Raw genomic sequence first — 16,401 nt, forward strand, 5'->3', positions numbered from 1 at the left:
GTATTGATACACAAGAAGCAGGGAGCTGCAAATGTGATGTATTGTTTGTTGAATATTTGTTGTTGTTTGTTTGTTGCTTTGCTTGGCTTTGCCTCCACATGAAGTTTTAAAGCATAGCAAGGTTTGAAAAAACATATGTGGTTTGGGGTTTGACGGAAACAGAGTTTCTAAATGGAAAACGACTGACCAATTCCAAGTTTGAGATACTCTACAAGCCAAAGCCAGAGGAGATGACTGCAAAGAGTGGGGTTGGGGGTTTGGTTGTTGGTCTGTTGGAGTGAAAATTACAGGAAGACTATATTTTGTTTTCTGAGAAATTAGGTTGTCTAATCTAATTTTCTCGAGTATGTAATTAGTATATTAGCCAATTTCTTTTAAAAGGTTTCTTTTGTCAGAAAGTTGGGACGTCAACTTTGTCATCTACTGAATTGTGCTTATCCTTTTCTTGGTAAAGAAATCATGCTAATACCATCTTATTGGGGAAAAAAAGGGGGACGACAAGAAGCATAAGCTCTCACATTCTTTCTTTTGGTGTCATGATTTGCTCATGATATTAATACTTCTATATTATGTTCGAGGAAGTTTTAGATGCATTTTCCAAATGGAGAATCTAGGAAGGCAAAAAAAAAAAAAAACCCCATCTAAATGACATATGGTGTAATTATATTTCTAGTTCTTGACTGGTAAGCGCATAACGATTTGCCATCAGTTTTAAAAGATAAATGAGGATCTGACACTGCTTTCTTAAATTTTTAAGTAAGATCATTAATCCCTGCAAGAATGACATAATTTAGTTTTAGTAATCCAATTTTTGATTTATGCTTGCTGGGATGCAAAGGATGCTTGAGTTTAAGTTAGACCCCCTCTCATTTGTGACTCTCAAGTAAGTGAGGTTTTCCATCCGGTAGGGTAGGGGCCTCCCATTTCCAATTGTCATCCCCTAAGCATATTACTAATAATTAACATAGGAATATTAAACAGACACGAGCTCCATGATGCAGAAGATTGATCAGGTAAAGGGCTTTAGTCATTTCCTTCAGCAATAATCAAAAAAGTGGCCTGACAAATATTCAACCGAGGGATTAAAACAAATTGGGTAGCCGAAGAAATTTTCAAACTCTGAAGTTGCTTGTAATAATGGGGGGGGCTGGGACTGTTTTCATGAATCAAACTTAACAATACCCTCTGCTAATGAAATTCCAACCTTATATAACCCCGTTATTTTAACTCTTCATACAAAAGAATCAAGCCTTTCAACGTCTCAGAAGGCTTGGAAAAGGTCAGTTGGGCAAATGGTCGACAAGGGTGTTGTTCCTGTGGATTAAGGGTCACTTTTTAGTTAGTAATCTTTGTAGAAAGGAAAATTTCTAGGTTGGCTACATATGGAAGACGGACATTTTATTGGGGCAGCTTTTAGTTTTCACGCCGGGCGGGTAGCTGGTTTTACTGAAACTGATTGAATAAAAGGTTTAACATAATCCCTTCCAGTGGAGTTAATGATACTGCAGATTATCTTGTCAGGTCTGGAAGTTGGCCTCCCCCGACCAGGATCGCTGATGATGATACGATGAAAATTTGCAGAAGAGCAGCATTCACGTCTAACGAAATAGAAAGCCTTCCAGACCCCGTGTGACACGGGAGTCTTCCACAAGTTCAAGTCAGAATCCTCCAGATTCCTCTGTACTTCCAATTTCCTAACCTACAGATGATGAAATTGACTAATCTTCGGAGGTTCCAATAATTTTGCAGCCCCCACAATGTCGCATGCCCAGGTTTAGAGAAACTAAAAGTGATCAACTGCCAAGTGCATACGTCTGAAACAAGCTAGTGTGGATTAAAGCGAGGAAATGAAAGAACTCTTCCTCTAAGATTCTGCAAGTCCACCAAATCATGCGTTGGCTAAACTTCCCCAGTTTCTAAGTTTGTGAAGCCGAGGTGGAATTACTTGGCCGTGCAACTTCAACTAATTAACTGCCATACCTCGAAGAGGGTATCCGCCAGAATCCAGGACCCAAGCACTGCAAAAGAAATATGAGAACGACAATTACAGATGTTGGAAGGGACAGATCATGAGTTCCAGTTAAGCTTAGAGCATAACTTCCTGTTTTTATCACAAGCCTGAATCCTAGTCCCAAACCAAGTTGCTTGTGCTCAGATCTTTCCAGTCCGCTGGAAAATTGCTGAAGCTATTGCTCCTCCACGAGTTCTCTTGCACCAAGACCTGCTGGGGCAAATCCATATTCCCAGTTGCTCAAATAGAAACTTCTCCAGTCCTCTCCGTTTCCTCCATTTTTTGTCCCCCCGAACCTGTGCAGGGTGTTTAGATCCCTTTTACTCATGGTTGATGTATGTTTTGGTAATATACATGTGGTTTTTTATTATTTTTTTCAGGTTACATTTCTCACTCATTTTTTTTTTAAGCTGGATTTCGCATCTAAAATCACTCTGCCTACATGTATCAAGCTTTTCTAAAGCATCTAACAAGAGCATAATAAGTGTTGACCCATGCTACTGCAGTAACTTAAATATTCCAGTTTAAATTACAAAACATCCAGAGGAACTTTCGTCCTCCAGTAATGCCATTCTGCCAAGTTGAAGCCAACCTCGGCCCAATTCGGAGCTGAACTCAACGTCTAAGAACGCTACTGCAGGATGTTTTAACAAAATGCACTTTTCCCTCTTCAAAGCTCGGGGTTATATGAGAAAACACCTACTTCAAAACATAAAAACGCAGGAGCCGCGCATCACTAAATAAGATTTAGGTAATGCCCTTGAGAGCAAAAAATGCTGTAAGATGATGCTATTATTTACAAATCGTAACTAGCCAACATATGTTTCGAGTCTATTATATACAAAGTTGCAGCAATAAAACAAAACAACACATTATCATCATCAATCCTAGATCGCAATCAAAGCCATTTGCCTCGCTCTTCTGAACATCTTCACTATCATACAACGTTCCAGGAGAATAAAAGAATAGCTTCACACCTGTGGAAATATGTAAGAAACTATAATTTCAACTGCATGGGCAGAAAAAGACAGCCAATTCTTTTTAAATTTGCCTATAAACATGGTGAAGTAGGATGAAGAACAATTTTTTAGAAGCATGAATGCAGCAACAAAAAAAAAAAAGACCACACAACACCAGAATTAATTGATGCACGTGTCAAAAAGACCTGGGAACAAATAAACAACATAAAGAAAGAAAGACCTCTGATAAGAAGCTGGACTTGGCCAAATGCTTGTGTCATCAAACAAGAACAAAGACATCAAATGCAATTTCAGAGCAGGAAAAAAATTACCTTCAAAGAACCTCATCACCACTACCTTCAAATTGATTCTCCGATGTCAGCACACCTATACTATTATTTACAAAGCTAAATTGCGTCTCTGTCACAGAGCTCTCTCTATTATTTACAATCTCAAGCCGACCATTTGCTTTGGAGTAATCAGCAGTATTTACAAAACCCTTGGTTGTGTTTGTTGGCACCTGAAGACCAACCCATCCTGTTTCCTCAGCACCATTGTGCAGTTCGGTCACAGCTAATCCCCCACTCATGGAATCTAATGAACCAGAACTGCCCATGTAGGCAAGCTTTCTGTTCTCAGACATTCCAGATCTCTGATACAGCAGTTGTCTATCCTTGCTGTGATTTAAAACTTGCCTGAATAACAAGAGATGCGTGATTCAGAAGCACTGGACGAAACTATACCAATTTATACTGTCAGAAAGAATTTTAAAACCATATATACAAAATCATACTAATCCAGACCTCAGCCAAAACTTATGCTTACAGAGTAAACTACAACATATCTACACAAAATCAGTAACAAAAGCACAAACTGGATCATCCTGAATAATATGTTTCTACAAATAACGCAACAAAACCAACACAGCTCAAAATAAAAATAAAAAAAAGTAATAAGCATCTAAATGCACCTTCCAGGTTGAAGCTTGGGAGCTTGAAGATATTCAAACACTGGCACTAGTTCTTTTGAACTCACTTCAATCATTCGAGTAGGTATTCTTTCTATCTCAATCTCTCCTTCAAAGGCACTCTCCTCACTCGTATTAATGCCATCTGTTGCCATGGTCTGAAAATATATCTGTCGAGCAACAATACATGAATAAAAGAAATCTTACACGGCAGATATGCAAAGCAAAGGTAATCTTCACTCATTGCCAACAAAGCAAAAATGTACCTCAGCTTTCATCCACAATGGAACCCGATGCTGATGCATTTGCAGCTCTGCTTCAGATATATACAAGTGGTATTTTTCCTCAGAAGCCATCTTATCCTTCGAGACCGTGTTTCTGGCCTCAGAGTAAACACCCTTCTTTCTGATTCCTTCTGGAAATACCTTGCTGCTATCGTAATGTCCATTCTCACCATAGATATCAACATTCTCATCTCGCTCTTTACAGTTTTGTTTATGACAAATATTCCACTTCCGCATAGCCTCCACCACTAATTTTGCATCATTCTCAAGACACGGGTCACGTCCCATGCCTAGTTCATGCATTGTCGTCAGAGAATCTAAACCAGAAGATACCCGCATTGCATATTGAATCAAACAACCAGGAGAAGAGAAAACCAGCAGGTGACAATTAGTCTTCAAAAAGCTGGTATCTAAATACGAATCACTGCCTTTGTAGTAATGGAAAGCAGCTGCAATAGCCCCAGCTGGAGAATTCATCCTTCCAGAAGCAGCAGCAGCAGCACCAGTTACAGTGTTTCTCCAGCCATTATTTCCACTCCTTATTCGGCTCACAACAGAGAGTGTTACAGGAGGATCAGAAGTACGAAAACACTGCTGATCATAAACCTGTGCTCCAGAATGTGGAGTTGAACAAGCTGGTGATCTCATCATAATACCTAATCCACTGCCTTTTGAGCTCAAACAAACATCAGCAGATTGAATTCCAGATGAACCAAGAAAAGGAGATATTGCGAAAAGATGACTTGTCCCTCTGGAAGAACTTATCAAAATCCATTCACTGTCCCTACTAAAACAGATATCCTGTATAACCTGAAAAGGAATTATGAGAAAATGGAAGGCATTAACTAACATGTCAACAAACTAAAAGTAAAATCATTATCAACAGTATGAAACAGCTATAGTACAACAGCACTCACAGCATTAGTAAAACCACGTTGCAGCCTGTAAAGATGAACATACGAGGCCCCAAAACCAGCTCCAGATGTATCTCTAGGTATTATTCGAAAAACATTAATGTTATGACCATGAACCGAGGCTGTCACCAAAAGAGTGCCAGTGGGATCAAAGCATAATGAGGAGATGGGGCTTTTATGTGCCCTAAATTGAGTGATAAGAGTCTTCTCAACAATATCTCTGACAACTACCTGTCAAATTGGAAATGGAGAAAGTTAGCGAACAATATCTCAAGCTGTGAATACCTATTAAAACACAATCAATGCACTATTTCTCCAGAAAAATTATATTAAGCTGAGAAACTGAAGCTTGATACTGATGCTATTATTTACCCGACCTATACAAATCCAAAATGGTACAAAGACATGAAAGGCAAAGGATCACCATTTAACCAAATGCATCCAAACCTTGAAGGACTAATAGAACGCTAGCTACTATAAAATATATGCCTTCGTGTCTCTTGAAGCAAATTAAGACTAAAAAGTAGCATAATGTGTGATAACTCCAACATCAGATTTGAAGTCAGATAATTAGCACCATAACTATATTCCTATATGAGAATAAGGAACATACCATTCCATCATTTTCCACATCATGCAGTTGGGAATTAGCAACTCCATGCCCACTCAGTCGAGGACTCCCTGATTGTGAATTATTTCCATCAGGCAACAGCTCAGAATAATACCTGGAAAGCTTCTTATAACCCATATCTCCAAGAGTCATTAAACCAGCGGCTAGCTGTTTGCTTGATTCTTTTGCATAATGTGCAACCAGGCTCCCATTTGATGCAGGACTAGGAAATCTAGGAGGGGTAAGTTGTTGGGGACTGACATGTCCAGAGTTTGAGTTACCTACTGGACTCCCACTATAAGCCATCCACCTGGGACCCAGTGCAAGAGGTCCGAAGCCAATACATCCAGATCCACAACCCAATGGAATGGGATTTGTAAGAATATTATAATCCGTTTCCAAAGTTGCAGCATCAAAACAATGTATCTGTGATTAAATTATAGCAGTTAACACATACAGAAAAAGAGTCAACCAAAGCAGCTTAAAGAACCAAACATACCTGTGATGCTTGTAGAACGGCAATGATTCTAGAGCTGCACCTTACTAAATGAACAACTGATCTGAACTTGAGCTGATGCACATAGGAGTGTGATCTCAAGGAATAGAAACAAACAACAGTAGGCACACCACTACAATTTGGTAACTCATGCCCATAATGGATGGTCCCACTACGAGAACTGCATTCCTGAAAGTCACTGCCTCCAGGAAAGCAACCATCAGCACAAATTAGGAGCAGTGGCCTACTGTTAGCGAACTTGTCTCTGTCCTGTTTTGAGGCCAACAGTTTTGGTAATATTTGCATGAATGAAACAGGACCATCCTGCCTCGAAACCAAGTTATGCACATTACTCACATCTTCAACATCCCAAACCTGGAAACCATTCCGAAATCCAAGCAAAAGGACTTGTCTAGTGATGTGCCCATCACATTGTAAATTGTCAAACGCAGCCCAATGCACCTATATCAGTAAAACAGGAAATGTATAATTAGACATCCCAAAGAGTAGGCCTAATCGGGTAAATTGAAAATCTAAACAAATAATAAATGAATTAGTCATCTTGATGTGAGTTACTCAATGAGGATAAGAATTACCTAAATCTTAATTAGCATCACATGCATAAATTGCAGGAAACAAAAAAAAGTATAATTATTTTCCAATAATAATCACTAGCTATGGACCGAAATTTACAACAAGCATTCACCGATACATTGATAATAAGGGAAACCCAAGCAATGATACATTTAGAAAATTTAAACTGTAAACCTACTATAAGGTCCTAACGGAGCAATTTCACTCCAGCACAAGATTCAGCAGTGTTAGCTGCACTTGGTTGGCCTATATTTTTTCTACAACAAACGCAGAAAAAGAACACTAAGATTACCTTTAGCGTAATGCAAAAACCATCCAATAAAAAAAATCCAATTAAAGTTCTTTACTTATCAAATTGAACTCTACCACTCCCCAACCACCTAATGGGTAGAGGAAGCGAGGGCTCACAAAACCTTGGAAACTACCATAAGCCATCCAAACGAGTCCACATGAAAACCTCAAAATAACATGTGAACAGGAAACAATAATTAATGACATGTGCTAAGCCCCTTGAGAATGAACTGCCCAACATTATAGATTTGTCAACCATGTGCCAATTTCTGTCGGATTATCGACATGGATCAATGACCGCCAAACGACAAAATAACAGCAACTGCTCAACAAAATTAAAAAGGTCCACATTTGTCGGGTAGTAAAAACATAGCACCTCACACGTAAGCCCTCAGCCAGTTGGCAAAGTATTTCGATATAAGTCAACAAACAGCAGCCACGCAGCAAAATTATAGCAGAATATGATATGATACGAACTAACTTTTCACAAGCGACAAATACTTCTTTTTTCAAACTGTTTCAAGCTAAAGTTTTCTTCCCATAATACATCACAACCAACAGACTTTTGCAATGGGATTGATCTCTATTGGCTGAAAAGTAGAAAACATAAAGCATGGTTTTTGACAAGTCAAAAACTTCCATAGTGAGGTATAATGTGCCATGCAAGTTTAAGCCTCCCATCTCACATTCTGAAGAACAAAGAAAAGAAAATGATAGGGAATGTAACAATATAAATGTCCAAGTACAGCTATACAACCCCATAAGTACAAGATACGGCTATTTACTGAGACCTGCAGTTGGGAAACTTCTCTCTCTATGATAGGGTGGGGGTGGGGGGGGGGGCAAAGAAAACCATTTACTTGCTTCCTGGATATGAAACAAATTATGAGTAGAACTGCAGGAAAAGTTGCGTTTAACAATTATCACCACCAAGGACAACAATCTTTATCCAGGAAAATCATTTACAAATTAGATACTACTCCATGCAGTTGCAAACAATGCCCAGTTCGCAACTTCTCAATCATTTCCAAAGAGTGGATTTATAATGAGAAGTACTAGAGTGCACTCCCCGCAATTTTCAAGCAGATCCCTATTTCCACAAAACATTAGATAACTCATTTAGTCGAAGAATCCACAAAATTCTCATCCCTGAAACAAAAATGCATTTGATTCAATAACCGACCAAATTCTCATCCTTTAATATAAAAACAAGTTTGGATCAAAAACTGACAGCAATCTAATTCTTGACACCAAGAATACATCAATCTCAAGTACCCACACAAGCTATCCATTCATGGAAATAAGAAAATCACAAATACATCCAGATGATGCCCACTATTTATCAAACAGCTAAATCACAAACTCCAATTCCCCAAATGAAAGGACAATGCTTTCATTTCAAGATCCAACTTTTGAACCCTCAGCGATATCAAGCTCAAAGTTCCAAACTTTTCCCATTAAGAAGCTGGAATATCCATCAAAGAAAGATACAGCTAATCTTCAACACCCCCACCGCTCCCCCCCCCCCCAAAAAAAATCATTGACAAGAGTACCTGATCATGGAAGGAATCCGAGTCCCTCTCCACAATGGCAGAAGCAGCTGATGCAGCAGACCTTACAGTCGAAGCAACAGTGGAAGCACCAGAAGAAACAATCCTTAAGTAACTGGAAAGAGCCTTAAATGAAGTAGGAATGAAGCCTCCACCACTGCTGCCGCCGCCGCCGCCGTTTCCACCACCTGGTTTCTGGCCATCATTCCTCATCTCCAAAGACTCTCTCTACTGATAGAACCCACACCCTAAAATTTTTCTAGCAATTTTTTGGCTTCTCCGCACTAGTGAGTGATAATAAGCAACTCCTCCTCTGCATGACGCCGGTTTATATAGTTGTACCACAAAAAACAACTTGTATTGCCCCAAAAGCCTCGCTCTCTCCCGACTCTCTACTCCTCCCCCTGCTCAAACGTGTCTTCATTTTCCACTCCCAACTCCGAAAACATCCAAACCTATGCAACAAAATCTAACGTCTACACCCCCTAGTTATCCTACTCATCAATGCATCCCAACAAAAATTCTTCACTCTTTATGTTCTCCTTCTCCTTCGTCTTCTTCTCTTTATTTGCCTTTCCTCCCCACTTATCATCCAAGCCACGCGCAAGCACAAAATTTCCACCCCCACACAGACTCTCACACAGTAAATACTTTCAAAACACCAACAACAAAACTTCTCAAAAACTCTTTTTGTTGTTTATGTCATCACTGCAATCAACATATATACAAAGTTTCTATGATTTCTGTACCGCCACAACCTAAGTTTTAAAAAAAAAGATAGGAAATTAACAATTTTTACAATTAAATAAAGAATTTGTAGAAATGAATTAAGAAATTAAGGAGAAACTCAAATATAATTGAATAGTTAGGGTTCTGTTATGGGATTTTGAGAGAGAGAAAGAGAGAGAGAGAGAGAGAGAGAGGAATTGAGGAAGAGGGGAAGATTGGGCGATCGGATAATGAATAGGGGTGAAGAAATAATAACAAAACTCTTTGATTACGTCTCTCTCTATTAAAACTAAAAGTTTATTATGTATTTCATTTTTTTTTTTAAGTTTTCTATTTTTCGATTTGGGGCTCTCTCGTGTCGTGGACGAGTTGAATACTGTGTGGAAAAGAAAAATACAAACCTCTCCTCACGTCTTCTCCGTCACCATGCGGCGTCAATTTTTTTCACTGTGCGATTGTCCAAATTTGGTAACAAAAAGTTAGGTCCTCCCGCTTGCATTTCCCTCCGTACCCTCATCTCCTGTGAGAAATGAAAATGAAATAAAATTGAATTAGTGGACTTGATATTTAGGTGTGGTTTGGGATGGTAGTACTGGGTTTGTTTGGATACAACATTATTTGAAATATTATTTAAAATAATTACTGTAACACTTTTTGTGATCTGATGTATGTGAGATAAAAAGGTGATTAGTAATATAAAAAGGTGGGTTAGGAAATGTGTTTATAATGCAAACGAAATATTATTTGGAATCATTTTTCTATCAAAACAAACCGGGTGTTTTTAATAAAAAAATATTTTTAAATACTAAAAGTACTTTTAAAGTATTTGGTAAATATCATCTCGTAAAATTAGGAGTAGAATTTTTTTATCTTGAAAGCAATTTTAGCAAAAGTTCCAATTTGGTACTTTTAGAATACCTTATCTGATTTTAAAAATAAAATATCAAATTTAATCATTTTATCCTATATTATGAACCAAATAAAGAGATAAAGCTTTTAAAAATTTTTAAATTACACATTATCTAATACAATGAATACTTATTGAATTATATATCCAAACAATATATTTAAAAGTACTTCCGTAGTTAATAAGTACTTTTATTAAGAGTTCTACTAGAGAAGTACTTTTCAATAAACTACTGTAATCTCAAACGAACCCTAAATTAGTGTGTTTGAATAGAAGTTTATTTAAGATAATTTTTGAAAAAAAAATATTGTATCATTTTTTGATGCGACATATATAAAATAAAAAATAATTTATAATATATATTTATAATTAAAATAAACTATCCAAACAAACTTCTGTAATATCTTTTTATTAACACATTACAATTATCTTTTTATCATATATATATATCAATCGTTACACTATATATATATATATATCAATCGTTATTAACATATTATTTTACAAAAGTTTTAGAAAATATCAATCCAACCGGGACCTACGATGCTGCCGTTGATCTGATTGGATATGGTAGAACGGTAGGGAGGTGAGGGAGTAGTGAAAGAAATGGGGAAGCAGCGCAGAATGCCTAAGGAGACCACTAAACGACGGGAATGAGGGTAGAAAGAATCCGATGAAGAAGATATCGAGGGGTTTCTTGCGTGGCAAGTATCAAGTATGTCAACAGTCGTCTTAGCCGTCGGCGACAGTATACATATGAACCTTCAATTGGTCAAAACCATGTAGAGTATTTATTGCTACTACTTGCAAGCATCAAATTTGAAGTTCGTCAATTGACTTTTTTCTAATCGAGTTCTAAAACACTTGTTGGGTCTTATTTGCATAAAATTTTTTACCGTGATCACATTTTTTAAGTATTTTTTTATTTTAAATATATTAAATCATTTTAATTTTTTTCATAAAAATTCAGAAAATGTCAATTCAAATGAGACCTAAAATATGTCATAAGTAGTACTTTTTTTTCGAGGGATACTACTTATTAACACATTAGGCACTGCACATAATTTCAAAGAGTAGCTAATATGATTATTGTTCTAAGAAATTTTTTTCTGTGTTGATTCACTCATTGCAAATCAAACGAATTCGTATGGATTTTACTATCCAATTTTAGTGTAATTACTAATGACTACGTTTCCTCAATGTTAAAATTTCTTTTCAGTATCACAAATTATATTTAGAAGTATTAACTATAACTCAATTATGTTGTCTCGTGCAAACTTGTCCATTAATAACTCGGCCAAATCCATCTATTAATTTTGAATGAGTCTAAATAGATATTCAATTAAACCCATTTAATTTATATGTAGGGTTAACTCGACTCACCCATTTATATTTATTTAAAAATAATTATACATTTAAATTTAAATTTAACTTTTAATGAATGTTAAGCATATAAATTCAAATTTTTTACCAATCTAATAACGATACAAGATTGTTATTTTTTGTCAAATAACATGCAAAAAAATAGAATTTTAAATGACTTATATAAATGAGTAATTGGGTATACCCATACCCATTTATTAAATGCATATAAATTCTAATTTACTTATTACCCAATTATGACCCACCCACACCTACCTGAGTCATCTATTTTGACACTTCTAGTAACTTATATTTTCTTCTTTTTTTCCTACACAGACAATATGGCAATAATTACAACCAACGCATTCAATGAAAACAAGAAGAGGAAAAAAAAAACTACCGCAGATTATCAACCCTACGGAGTGCAAATGAAATAAGTAATTGACGATGGAGATTGCTTCCTGGAAAGCAAAAATCTCGTGATCGATGACGGGTGAGTTTGTGTTGGCGTCTATTTGGCAAGTTGAAAACGTGCGAAGTCAATTTGATGATTTTCATGCCAAAATCAATAGCAAAAACGCGCTAGCCATCCATTCAAATCCAGAGTTCGGATTTGCTATCAAAACAATCTCTATATTTTTTTAATTATTTTTTTATTTCATATGTATTAAATCATTATACTACTTTTTCTACAAAAAACTACAATCCAAACATACCTATTAATATTTCAACAATGACAAACGAACTCGAGTATGATGAAATTTAGTTGATAACAATGAATTTTTTTTAATAAAAAATTATGTGTTCAAATCTCGTTATTTATGTAAGAACCATATTAATGAATGATCTAAAGAGAGTACATAATCTTTTCCTATGGTTCTGAGAGTATAATTTGATCTGTCATGGTAATTGAAATCGAATTTATCCAAACTATTTTTTCTAATACCAAAACGGCAAAAAAAAAAAACCTGTAGGGGCTATAGCCTATTCCTTTCTGTCTTGTTCAATGGAACAAGGGAGATAGTTCACCTGACCAAGGTGGCTGGCTGTTGGTGTACTAACTTCATCCGATCAAATATAGCAGCTAGTGTCTTGGTTAAATATTAGCGAAGAACCATAAATCTTTTACTTGAGTAGTGGTAAACAAGGACCGTGACAAAAATTTTTGTCTGGATTTATTATTAAATTAATACAAGTAATATTGAAGCTTGACGAATCATCTTCTGACCTCATCCTCGATTTTCCTAAATATTAAAAGACAGTAGTGTCAATATAGCATCTCGCGGCGAAAACGGGGTAAAGGGGAAAAGATGAGAAAACTGAAGGGTAGGCTTGCGGTGCACGCCAGCACGAGTCGGCGCAGCCACCCCAGGAGTTTCGAGTTTCAACTGCTTTTCTTTCGAGAGTCAAAAAAAAAAAAAAAAAACTGCCTTGATGACAAATTCATTAAACAATTACTTATAATATGTTTAAACTAATATTTACCTGAAGAAAAAAAAGGAAAAAGAATAGTCGGTTTATGCAATAAGGCTGCAGGAAGAAAACCCTTTCACGTATCGGGTTTGGTGTAAATTGAGCTTGAAATGAATGAATTATCTCAATTCAGCAGAACCACAGATTGATTCCTTTTTTCTAAATGTCTAAGCTCAACCCTTGCGTGTGTGTTTATATATATATATATCCTATCAATTCATAGCAATTCATAATTCATAGTAGTAGGGGAAAAGTTGATGGTGGATGCCAAACCTTTATGCCTTTTTTATTCACTCTCTCTCACACCTTTGTTTGGATTGTATTTTTCTGAACTTGTTGTAAAAAAATTATTGTAACGATTTAATATATATGACGTAGAAAAGTAATTGAAAAATGTATTTACGAAAAACGAAAAAATTGCAACCCAAACACACCCAACTTTTTATCAGCCACCATGTTTATGACGGCTTCAGCCTTTATTTCTACTTTTAATCCAAAAATTTATGATCGTATGATTTTTAATTTTTATTCCTTTAATTCTATAGCTTTTTTTTTTGGGTTGGTTTGGCGAAGTTGGAGGACTTCGAATTTTGAACTAGTACTGAACTGTTTACATACCCCAAGTCCAACAGCAATGAAAAAAAATGATGAAGAAAACCTTTCAATATTCATTTGGAAAGGATTCAGTGCATAAAGAAAAGCAAATAAAAGAGATTCGATTGTGTTTTTATTAAAGGATTTTGTACTGCACCACTTAAATGATAGTACCTGTACAATTGTTTGGATCGTAATCTTTTTCCAAAAAAAATTTACGTTTTTCATAAACATATTTGTTAATCATTCTATCTCATATACATCGAGTCATTATAGTGTATTAATGGAATAAAAACTTTAAAAAAAAATAAGCAATCCAAACAAGTGAAAGGTGAAAAGGATGGTTGGTTCAATTGTTCCAACAATGGATGCCTAAACAGGCATCATCCTTCCTCGAGTTTCCCTTAATTTGGACCATTAGGCATACCCTTAATTACGAATTGGACGAGCATAACGCCTTCTCAACATGTATCTACTCAATATGTGATGACAAATCTGGTTTTCTGGAAATGTTTGGACAGCTTGTACAAAATTAGTTATTAGCACTTTATAGATCTTGCAAGAGCACTTTACGAATGATTTCCTTGTGTTATTTCATATTTGGGACACGACATAATCGCTTCTTAATGGCAATTCTGACTCCTTTCTGTTCCATGCTTTCTTTCCAATGTTCAGCTGCAAAGGCGGGATATAATTTTCCCTTCGGATGAGTCCTTTAATTTTAAAGGCGCGGCTGATACGGGCCAAGTTTCCATCACTGGACTAGGGGGTTCTGAATACAAAATGAAATCTTCTTGCTGCTGCATTCCCAGTTTCGCCAAATATAAATACTCTACAACCAAAGATCAACAGATTTTCCAGGAGAATACACCAGAAAGTGTTTGTGCCTTCGTGGAGGTCGTGTTTATATATTTTTTCGAGTTTCCTACTTCCTTTATTTTTCTACACCCGGAGCTGGATTTGTTTTCTAAATATAAGGCAGCATTTGTTTGTTTGATTGGCAGGATAGCTTTTTGTTTGATTTTAGTTCTAGGACGATGATGGATGGTTTCTTTTAGTATAAGTGGGAGGTTTCGAACCTGTGAAGTCTTGCATTGTTGACCTTTCACTTACATTCTCTCTCCTGGTACCATGCATCCCATTCTTCCCTATAGGTGCTTAGTTATTGGATTTTTTTTTTTTTTAAGTGATACATATGGACCTAGTCGGTATAGATGACCTACTTTTTCATGAATTCGAATATCGCACTGTTTATGTGAAAACCATATTAATGAGTAAGAACTAACTTGTAGAGATCCATCAATACGTATGCCTTTTACCACAGGAGCTATTAGACTGGTTTTAAACTCAATGACGCCCTCTCCCACTCCAACTTCAACGTTATTGCTTTTAAGTTATTAAATCCTATACCTATACATAGAGGTGTCAATCACAACTTATTTGTATTGACTTGTCCAAACACGCCTATAAATAAGTAGTCATAGGTATGCAATGCATTTTGAATGGATTTAAAATTTTAAATAGATGACTCGCTTAGGCCCACTTAATTAATTGGTAGTGGGTTGACTCCCCTCACCAATATATATCCATTTAATAATAATTATATATTCAAGTTCAAATTTTGGTGGGTATTAAGGGGATACATTGAATTTCTTAATAATTTGATCATAAAGTATCGTTATTTCTTATCATACAACATGCGAGAAAATAAAAAATAATAGAATTTTAAACTAGTCATAACTCATAAATAGGTAATTGATATGCTCATTCTCATTCATTAAACGAATATAACTGAATTTATTGAATAAGTATATATAGATTAACCCAATTATATTCATTATTCAATTATGATCCACTCGAATCCCACTCACATATTTTGACATCTCTACCTGCATGTAAATATGAATAAGGAAATGAATTTAGGTTCTGCATTTGTTAGCTAGTGACAAGATCAAGTTGCCAATCGAACGACAGATTCCTTAAAGAGTAAAAATTAGTCGAATAACTAAATAGAGTGATATGTGAGGGGAAAGAAAAACAGAGTGATATATGGGAGCTAAGGCCCCGTTTGGATTGTGATTTTCCTCAAAAAAATTATTACGTTTTTCGTGAACACATTTTCCTATCACCTTTTTACCTCGCATATATCAAATTATTACTGTAATTTTTCTACAAAAAATCCAGAAAAATGCAATACAAACGGGGAGATAAGACAATGGGCGTTAGATGGTCCTTGATCATCACATCCGCTGCGACGATCTGTCAAGGGAAAAGCTAGCACAAGTATGAAAAGGACTTAAAGTGGGCCACTTTGAATACTCACGAGATTGGTGGACCTAAAAGTTTACCAATCAAGGCAGGTAAAGTCCTACTGAGCCCAATTTGGCCGAAGAACTGTTGAATTAATGTTCACATCTGTTCAAGTGTCATGGTCAAGTCCCAAATTGCCCCGGCAGATCATAACAGCTGAAAAAATTGTACTTAGGTTAAGTAGATTCTCCAAAAAAAAAAAGAAATCAACTAATTCTTTCATTGAGTAAAGTATTCGGTGCATGCAGGCCTTGTTACGCATTCTGGAGCCCAGCAAAACAGTCTAATAGCTGTTAGCTTCTTGAGGGAGAGGGAAACTCATATCAAGCCTTGGACCATTAAAGGGGCTG

General features: G+C 36.2%; 1 protein-coding gene across 1 annotated transcript; it reads right to left on the bottom strand.

Annotated features, from left to right (window-relative positions):
- Positions 1–2,718: 2,718 nt before the first annotated feature.
- On the bottom strand, positions 2,719–9,615 carry LOC113772171 (autophagy-related protein 18f). The gene is made up of 8 exons (XM_027316743.1): positions 8,680–9,615; positions 6,245–6,703; positions 5,749–6,171; positions 5,139–5,366; positions 4,204–5,031; positions 3,941–4,107; positions 3,303–3,665; positions 2,719–2,988 (listed from the first exon to the last, which is right to left on the bottom strand). Exons 1-7 carry the CDS (start codon positions 8,887–8,889, stop codon positions 3,305–3,307), a joined length of 2,676 nt encoding a protein of 891 aa, XP_027172544.1. The 5' UTR covers positions 8,890–9,615; the 3' UTR covers positions 2,719–2,988; positions 3,303–3,304.
- Positions 9,616–16,401: the final 6,786 nt, after the last annotated feature.

Source organism: Coffea eugenioides, chromosome 5 (assembly GCF_003713205.1).
Source record: "Coffea eugenioides isolate CCC68of chromosome 5, Ceug_1.0, whole genome shotgun sequence".
Taxonomy (NCBI): Eukaryota; Viridiplantae; Streptophyta; class Magnoliopsida; order Gentianales; family Rubiaceae; genus Coffea; species Coffea eugenioides.